At 37.3% G+C, this 10,000-nt stretch overlaps 1 protein-coding gene across 1 annotated transcript in view; it reads right to left on the bottom strand.

Annotated features, from left to right (window-relative positions):
* The window catches only part of LOC138016024 (ATP-binding cassette sub-family C member 4-like), a 41,219-nt gene that overhangs the window by 24,552 nt on the left and 6,667 nt on the right, over positions 1-10,000 (bottom strand). Inside the window, exons 4-12 of the mRNA XM_068863188.1 lie at positions 6,650-6,865; positions 6,136-6,225; positions 5,735-5,898; positions 4,282-4,407; positions 2,379-2,628; positions 1,445-1,561; positions 1,284-1,328; positions 982-1,023; positions 522-713 (exon numbers count right to left, since the gene is read on the bottom strand). Coding sequence (XP_068719289.1) covers positions 522-713; positions 982-1,023; positions 1,284-1,328; positions 1,445-1,561; positions 2,379-2,628; positions 4,282-4,407; positions 5,735-5,898; positions 6,136-6,225; positions 6,650-6,865 — 1,242 coding nt within the window. The remainder of the gene's footprint in view (positions 1-521; positions 714-981; positions 1,024-1,283; positions 1,329-1,444; positions 1,562-2,378; positions 2,629-4,281; positions 4,408-5,734; positions 5,899-6,135; positions 6,226-6,649; positions 6,866-10,000) is intronic.

Here is a 10,000-nt window from a genome sequence, read left to right as displayed (position 1 = left end):
CAAATGGGCTAAAAGATCCCCCCCCCCCCCCCCACTGGAGCGTCTAGTTATTTCATTTTTCCCGTTTGGGGCGAGTTTATCAAGTTGTTTAGTAAGTGGATCCAGACAATGAAATCGGTCAAATGACCAGTGGAACCAAACATTATTGAGTTACTACAGAAACCCATAAGGGTTGAAACGTGTAACGGCCCCTTGTGTGCTGGGAAACAAGCTTCTGAATATTCAATTTGCTAAGTACCATATTTGGAACAACAAGAGAGAAACATTCAACCAATCAGTTGGCAAGAGCACCGTGACGCAATACCACCAATGTTCTCGCGCGAAATTAACTGGAGCAAGGGGTTTCCAAATATGGTACTTAGCACTGAATATTCGGAAGCTGAGAACGCTCGTTACACGTTTCAACCCTTATGGGTTTCTGGTTACTATAATGATGTTCTACTTGCTTCTGAAATCATAACTAAAATTCAAAAGAAATAATTGATAAATAAAAAAAATAAATAAGTCAAATAATTACAAACCCTTTGCAAAGCACAAGCTTCTAAGACTTTGAGGTACCGTTCTTTGACAAATTCTTTGCCAAACAAAATATTTTCTTTAACTGTTCCAGAAAATATCCAAGGCTGTTGGCAAGCATAGCCTATTGTGCCAGATACCTTCCTCTCTCCGCTATAAATTTGCAATTCTCCAAGCAAAGCCATCAGCAAGGAAGACTGTTGAGGAAAATATATCATTCCTAGTTAAATTGATGAATTAGGAAACCATTCGGCGCATAAACCTATAACGTTAAAAAGCCGCAATTACAGAGGAATTAAATTACGATCCTAATTTTTGCTAGTCGTTGAATGATGCAGAAAATTCGTAAACAAAATAAATCTTCATTCCATAGCATAGCAATATTAAGGCTGCAAAAAATAAGGAAAAGTGTAGAATAGTTTCACATGCCAAGAAGAGCAGTCTGTGAAGAGCACGGAACTATACCTTTCCTGAGCCAACTGGTCCAATCACAACATGTAACTCACACTGAAAGAAAAAGTTCATTTTTCATAAACGCACTGATTCGCAAACTCAAGCCTTGGATGTAATTTACTTCTTAACTGAGTGATAATGGCAAACGGTTGCAAGCAGTTTCCCATTTGAGCATTTCAAAAACTTTATTACATATTCTTCTTGAGCTAAAATAACTTTGGGCAGTTTCTTTTTGATACCTCTCTCAAAGAATAAGATTTGTGCATGGATAAGTTTTCCAGACCTCAACTTTAAAAAGTTAAATTCCCACAAACCTGCTTTGCTTCAAAGGTAACGTCCTTAAGTGCTGGGCTCAAAGACTGAAAAGAATATTAAAAGGATCGCTCAGCCACTACACAAAAATTAAAATTATAAGAAGATATTTTTAAATGTCACAAAAAAAGTCACGAAAACTATGTCAATTCTGATCTCGCACCTGATCCCAGTATGCTATAATGTTAGTTAATTGCACCACTGGTGCTTCCACGTTACTGTCAGTGCTATTCAATTCAACAGATAAAGGTGTAGGCCTTTCCTCCAGCTCTAAAAATCTCTAAACACAAAACAAAGCATACATTACAGAACTATAAAATAATACAAAGTCATGCTTCCACTGAAAGCTATACGTTTTTTCACGGTCAATTTAATTTGTATAATGTCCAAACTCTTCCTTTACTTCCATACCATGCATGTTTGTAGTTTCATTTAGTGTACATGTACAAATTAGTTTTAATCACAGCTTGCTCTTATCAAGCTGAAAAACTGCGTTCTTACTGGAGTGGGGAGTTTCAGAAACGACAACCGTGATAGCTATACAGTAATGACAACACCAGAAAGAAAGAAAGTGCATTTTAGTACAAATGACCAAATTTTACGGTTTTGACGACAACGTCAGTGAGCATACAATGGTACATTGTAATTCGTTCATTCTTTATCTTTTTTTCAAAGCCTCTCGCAGCAGTCGACCCATTTTTAGGGTACTTCGCCCATGTTGTACAATGTGAACAGGATGGAAAAATCGCGAAATTCTTACTACATGTATAATAAGATACAAGTAGCACAAAGTTGTAATGTATCTTGAAGTCACGTTTTCACTGATGCTGGTGTCACCGTTTCTTAAACTCCCTAATTTTGGACTGCATGCGACTGTTAACTTCATGTATTCAGGGGTATGTGGTAATCACCAATTTTACAGTACTGCGCAAGGTTATTGGCAAGAGGTTTTTAAACCACAGATTAGTCAAGGTGGAGGAGGGCAAAGAGTGACATTTCACCAATTTTTGGTAGGGGTAAAGGCATACGTCAGTAAGATGTGATCAAATTAAAAAGGACCGATACAGTACTCGCAAAAATCCTATAAATATATGTACCTGTAATCGCTTCTCTGACACAGAACCTTCTTTCAGATACATTACAGAAACACTGAAGAACACCGTGGTGCAATCTCTGACAGAAAAGAAAAGTCCCAGAACAACAAACAGCCTTTCAACAGTAAGCGTGTGGCCAGTCATCACAAATGTTGTAAAAACCACAAGGTAGACCAAGGGCAATGCACTGAAATACAGTGCCCCATTGACAGCACGAAAAAATGATGAGAACTTGATTAGTTTTGTTTCTTGCCTAAAAGAAGAAAGATAATGAAAAAGAGCGCCTTAAAGAACTGCAATTGAAAGTGAATATTGCCAACATTAAATGAATTCCACAAAACAAAGTTGAGGAATAATATGAATAACGTTAAGGTTTGACACATTTGCAACAAGCCTGTTAACACTCAGACATGAAAGAGATCAAGCATCGCGTTCATGTGAAACGGAAAACGCGAAAGGGTGGGCTGCTACATGTACTTGTTATAAAAGCATGAAAATTATGTTATTCTAACTCGTCTCCCTCTTTTGAAAAGTTACTGGATAGCTGCTGCTAACACACAGGAAATGAGCTCATAACAAACGATACATCAATTAAGATCGGTATTGCTTAGTATTGTAGTCATTAATTTTGTTTTCAACCATGATGTCAATACAATAAGGTGCTTGAACAACAAGTTTGAGATTCTGGCCTTCTGTGCAGAGTGCTGAGAGATACAAGCTCATGGAAAACACTTGGTTTTCTTTTTTTTTAAGGTTATGCATCGACAACAGACTACTATCAGTCAATAAGGTTTCCACATTCACTTTAGTGAACTCTGCTTTGATTGGACACTTTGTAATTGCTTGGGTTGAGATGCCATTTGTAATAACACCACGCCCCATGCAGTTGTCAAAAAGGTGGACAACGCTATCCACCAGATAAATCACTATCCATTGGATATCGCAATTGATTTTGCTATGAAGTATCCACTGGACAGTGATTTATCCATCAAACAGAGAGAGAAACTCTGCCTTCTGCTCAGCAAGACGTCTCCTTTTAATTCAAGATCGACTATCAAAGATAAATGGGTACTGGACCTTTTTTCTAAAGAGCTACGCTTGCTGGAATGGAGTGGTTTGAAAAAAGGATTTAAATTTGCTATTACTTCCAGCAAAATACTAGCTAATTTCTGAGATCATAGCTGTATTCGAGGAGTCATTTCCAAGCATCCAAACATCCACAATTAATTTTATCAAAACTTAGCATAATTTTGAGCTGCGTGGAACACTAATAGCTAAACATAAACATATATGCCAAGTCTCCAGCTTTCGGCTGGAGACTCTGGACAGCTTTCAGACTCAATCTCCAGCTCTCCAGCCGAGCAAGCAAAACCTCCAGCTGAGCTTGGGTTAACAAATTTTGTCATACATATATCATATAAAATTATTGTTCCACAAACGTAAAACTGTTCATGATCTAAGAAATCGTGAAATCGACGAGAAATCAGCAGCAAATTGACGAGAAATCAAGAAATTCTAGACCCAAGAGCCCTTTTCTTCTCACTGCTTGTGTTTGTTTACCCGAAGTGACTTGGTAAAATGTGTCATTAAATTACCTCAGAATGCAGGAAAAGTGATCTAGGAGAACTCAGATTTAAAATTTTTCCTGGTAAGGGGGGGGGGATGCCCCCCGACCCCCAAGAAAAGTTCGCGCCTTTGGCGCTCACTCGGATTATAGGCGCTCCATTAAATCTCCAGCAAGCCTCTCCCTACAACATGGCATCTATGCATCAATCAACTGCTGTTGCTGTCCATCAAATTTAGTACAGTACACACTCCTCCACAAACAAACAAAACAATAATTCAGTTCCACTTTTAAACTAAGTACTTAATTTAGATAAAATTTAAAATACCTCCATAGTAATACCTTCGTACTTGAGCCACTATTTTGGCAAATGGCCTTTCCCATGTGTACATTTTGATGACCCTCATTCCAGAGATAATTTCATTCATCACTTTGATGCGCTTATCAGATAAAACAGCAGTTTTGGCTCTAAAATATAAGAGTATTTTAAGGGTGAGTCAAAAGTCTACAAAATAAATTACAATTTGCAGAGTACAGCTTTTCCAAAGGAAGACCAAGAGTCATGATCAAGTACCCTCCCCTCCCACTTCCACAATCATAAGTGCATTGGGTTTAAGTCATCTGTTTCAACCTGATGCAAGGGTTAACTTCTCACAATATACTCTGATATTCCTCACTCTTTATATTTGCCTCTGATCTTATCACATTTGACTGTAGTGCTGTGCTCTAGGATAATCATTAAACATGAACCAAATGGCAGCTGCATTGTACCAGAGCCTTAAAGTGCACCTAAACTCGAATATATTTCTGTCCCAGTACAAATGTCCAAATCCAAAGCAAACATATATGTCACCATTGTCACCTAGAATGTTGCTTTGCATTGCAAAGCAGTTTGTGACGTAAAATCGAGAACAGAGCCATGCCTCTCTAATCACGGTCCTGGGTCCAAATTTCTGCTAGTTTTGATAACTAAATTGCATCATGGCAGATAAAAAGCGAAATTTTGAGGTAAGAGTGGTAACACATGTTTGCTTTTGGTGGGGAGATTTAAGCACTGTAGATGTTAAAAATATTTTAGTGCACTTTAAAGTTCCCCACTGGATATCAAAACTATGTTAACTAAACACAAAGTGACCCAAGTTTTAAGCCTTGATTTAAAAAAAGACACCTGTTTATTTTAACTGGAATTTTCTTATTTAATGGTCCGCCATTACTAACTTTAAGATCTTGAAAAAGCTAGATCAAGGAGAAAATGACATCAAAGGCTCACTAGTTAAGAATGCAATGCGTGCTGTGTACGCCACAGAATTAACATGCAGCATGGGAGTTTTGGGCTTTTAGACTTTTGAAACTCGTGTTTTGCATAATTATGTAATAAGCTGCATTCAAACGGTGAAATTTTAAGCTAGTGAGCCTTTGACATCACTTCTTCCTGGATCCAACCCTCTGAGGTCCAATCGGTCAGTTTTGAACATGTTTATTGAGTAATGGCGGACCACAAAATCTAAAACTTAAGCTCAAAGTAAACAGCCTTTGGATAAAATTTTGCCAGTCAGGTGTAAAAATCTGAAGGAAAAAAGGAAGTGATTTTTTTTAATCACTAAGTTTTTGGCCCAATCTGGTTGAACTGCACCTAATATGAAATCCAGTCCCTGAACTGCAAGCAGAAGATTGATATTATTTTTTGCCTGCCCAATCAATAATTGTTATTAAACATACATGTAGTCAGAGCACCAATGAAAAGGATGAAATCTTGTCTCCTTTTTTGCAACACATACACAAACACTTAATGTACCTCAGTCTGGCAAAACATCTGCCAATGAATCCCTGAAGTGGGACAAGGAGCACAAAAAGAAAAACTCCAGGAAGAACAGCAAGTCCAATCTCTCGCCAGCATAGAACTGTGACCACGACTACTGCTAATGGTGCTATCCAGATGAAATGGAAAAACTTTGGTACCTTAGAAAAACACGAACCAACTTTACCAAAAACCGAAACTTTCAAGACACAACCTTAACAATTATAAACCCTGCCCTCACATTTTGTAAATAATCTTGGTTGTTAATGCCAGTGATTGTACATAACACTTTATAAACATTTAGCAGGCCTCTTAATTAATGCCTCTTACTAAACTAACACTAAAATGCAAGGGTCTAACTTACATGTATTCCAAAAGATCATGTAAACTATACATACCATTTCCAATCTATGAATGTCACTGGTCATGAGATTAACTATTTGACCAGTTGTTGTTTTTGACAAAGCAGCTTGGCTCAGACGCAGAGCCTGAAACAAACACAAGTGTTGTATGGCTGAGCCTGTATCAAACTGTAAAATATTTACTAGTGTTATCCACCCTTTGAACAACAAGGCCTGTCACAAAAGTGATTTTACTGCACATGCAAGTAGTTTTTATTATGCTTCACATAACTATTATAATCAAACAAAGACATGAGCTGGGATAAGAATTTTTTAAGCCAATCCAAATGTCTGAGGAATTGTTGTTGCTGTTTGGTGCTAGTGGTTTAAGAAATAATATACACCTTATTCCAAAATGGCCACCATTTTAGTATTCTTTTGTTTGATTGCAAATTATATTCTTTTGAATTGTTACATTTGAAAGCAAGGCCAAAAGGGCCAATTTGCAAGTTAGGAAACAAAAGAATACTAATGGTGGCGGTTTTGGAATAAGGTGTATGATCATACAAACCTTTCTATAAACAAGTGATCCAGCAGCAATCCTCAAATGCACTCCACACCTTGTTGGCAAAAAGAAGGCAGGAGCATGGAACACTGCCATAATCAAGGAAATTAAAGATAACCCCACCCCAGTGATGTAGGCATCAGTCTTGCTTATACCAGGCACTGGATTGAAGAACGTTATCAGTCTGGCAATAAGCAGAGGGGTAAAGATTTTACATCCCTCCTGAAAAGAGAAACCAGAGAGAACAGTAACTATTTTATTCTAGAGCTTTTGTCCAGGATGTAAAAAAAAAACTTAGAGGTAAATTTTAAAAAGAATAAACAGCTCTACTTTACTGTAAGATAAGATAAGATAAGATAAGACTTTATTGAACACTCCCCTGAGGGGCTTTTCGGTGATCAATATAATAAATAATAAAAAATTAAATAACTAGGAAAAAATTAATAACTAGGAATCAAATACCTATAGTAAATGTCCCATAACATGTGCTTAAGTTTACGTTTAAAAACTCAATTCATGATGTTACTTAATTTAAGATCTTTATCTAAACTATTCCATAAGCTGACAGCTCTATACAGGAAGGACCGCTGACCGGTGACTGTTCTGAATAAAGGAACATTATTTTAACTGCTGTGAATTTTGTGTCACAGGACAGGAAACTTGGCCTCTGGTAACTATAACTTACAATAGATCTAAGGTAATCAGGGGTGCAACCCGTCATGCATTTAAACGCAAAAACAGCATCTCTTAAATATAATTGCTGTCTTACAGATAACCACCGTAAGTCCCATAGCACTGTATTATGATTGAATTTTCTCTTTCTGCTAATTATTATTCTAGCAGCAAAGTTCTGTACATGTTGCAATTTAAGTAAATTTTTGTCAGATGTATTAGACCAGAATGTGGAACAGTAATAGAGTTTACTATTAAAAGACCAGCGTGTGAATTATAATAATAAAACTCATTAATAATTCATGATGGAAAAACAAAAGAAATGTTTTATTAATCAATATCTGTATTTCTGATACAGCTTTCTCTTCATTTACATAAATGTTTCTTTCAATTTTCACGGTTAAAATGTCTTGAATCACCAAAAATACCTAGGCTAGTGTACATATTATTAAACACTTAAATGCTGACATTTCATAAGCACAATACAATATTCGCGCCTGTGTTGTATCGGATATAAAAATGTCTCGCCAAAGATACAATACGGTCGCTCACTTGGGATCTTTGGGACAAATAGCTGTTATACCAGGAGACTACCGATGAGGCCAGACCAATGGCTTTTAATTTTCGTAATAAAATGCTGTGATTGATGCTAATCCGAAAGCTTTGCTCATGTCCAAATAAACGACAGCTGTTAACTTTCTTTTGTCGATCGCCTCAAGTATAGCGTCCATGGAGGCAACAAGAGAAGTTTCAGTGGAGTGCCATTTTTTGTTTCCACTCTGGTTCACTGCTAACCTCTGTCAGGTAGGGTGTTAGCTGGTTTAAGGCCGCTTTTTCCCATACTTTGGAAAGAATAGGCAATAAAGAGATTGGCCTATTGTTGCCTGCTTCCTCAAAATCACCTTCTTTCAGAATTGGTGACACTTCAGCAATCTTCCAGTCTCCGGGGTAGGTGCTAGTTGTGAGCGAAGTATTTATAATTATAGAAGTAATAGAAGGAATGATAATAGGTGCAGAGTCTTTGATGACATGAGAAAGTATCTACAAATTTGTTGAGAAATTTTTAAAAAAACTTTAAAAATGAATTAAGTCTTATAATGTTACAGTTCTCCTCTCAGACTGCTGTAAAAAGACAGAAAAGCTTTTTTTTGCATCAGGGGTTTCAATAAGCACCGACGGCCGACGAAAAGCGTCGGATGCATCGCTCAGAGAAGTCGGCTACTTTTTACCCTACATTGAATTAATTGAGGGATTCCTTCAAACCTGAAGTAAAATTCATTTTTGATCGACTTGAATGTACCTTTTTTAACCTCAATTTCAAAATAATTATCAGACTTGATATTGCCATCTTTGAGTTACAGTGCACGGCTATAACTTTTTCCCGCATTTTTGCCTAGACCAACCGTCACATTTTTTACGTAATTCAATTACGTTTAGTTACGTCCCCAAACATATCAAGACGTTTAATGTAAAACAGGTCGTTATTGAGTAATCGTTGCATCAAGACTTGTTTTCCAAAAACAGTAAATTTTTCATTAGTTTCATCGGTTAAGCCTTTTCGTTTGTTCAGATTAAAATGACATATTCTTGTCGTTCGACAGAACTGATTTCTCATGTTGAGAAATGTTGAGATTCGCGCTTGAAAAAACGCGCAAAAAGGGTTTGCCGTTCCCGGCAGCTTGAAATTGGTAGTAATGATGACATGAAGTTGTCGAAACATCATATAACGTTAAAAATCGTTAATTTTCCTTTTGAAATGGTTTTCCAAATCTTTCTTCACTGGAAATTATCAAAAGAATGCGCTTAATTGCACACTCAGTGTCTCTGTTGATTAGAAATCTTCCTTCATCTTCAGTGCTGGAAATCACATTTCAGAGCTTCCAGATTTCACAATCGTCTGGTGGAGCATGCCCCCAGACCCCCCTAGACGAAGGGGCCTAACGGCCCCTTCTTGATACAGTCGGCTACTAGACTCAAACCAGCTGCCTACTTCAAATTTTATTGAAACCCCTGTTGCATCTTACCATACACAACATTGTGTTCAGTGCGATAGAGTACTAGTACACACTTTAATGTAAACTTTTTTGTTAGTTTAGGAGGCCAATAACCTTTTTTATTTATTTCTTTGATCGTGAGCGGGCGGTATCCTGAGAATCCTGCAATCTGATTGGTTCCGGGAGCGGGCAGTATTTTCCTATCTCCTGACCACGGTCATGGTAACCAACTACGCTAAGCGCAGAGTGAACTTGCGAATTGAAAGAGCGAAGTTTCAATTTGTCATAATTGTTTTTTGCAATAGAGCAGTGTTATTGTTCAACTTTCTCATAAAAAACAATGGATTCTGACGAAAGCTATTACCGTCTAGTGAAAGCGAATTTTATTACCCAACAATGCGTAAAATTAAAACATGACTTTTAGAGTTTTTCTTAATAGTTTCTCCTACCTTCTAAGAATAGAATTTAGAAATAAATAAAAACGTTATTCACCGGCCTTGGTCGGTCCGTATTGGGAAAAACTGTGCCCTCTGTCTCGAGTACGGCCCTCGGCCTACGGCCTCGGGCCGTACTCAAGACCTCGGGCACAGTTTTTCCCAATACGGACCTCCCGGCCGGTGAATAACATATATATCCATTTAATAATTCTGTCTAATGTAAAATATATGTTGTTGCTGTTGTTCAAAAAGTC

Source organism: Montipora capricornis, chromosome 9, assembly GCF_036669925.1.
Source record: "Montipora capricornis isolate CH-2021 chromosome 9, ASM3666992v2, whole genome shotgun sequence".
Taxonomy (NCBI): Eukaryota; Metazoa; Cnidaria; class Anthozoa; order Scleractinia; family Acroporidae; genus Montipora; species Montipora capricornis.
This window is presented reverse-complemented; position numbering and strand designations above follow the sequence as displayed.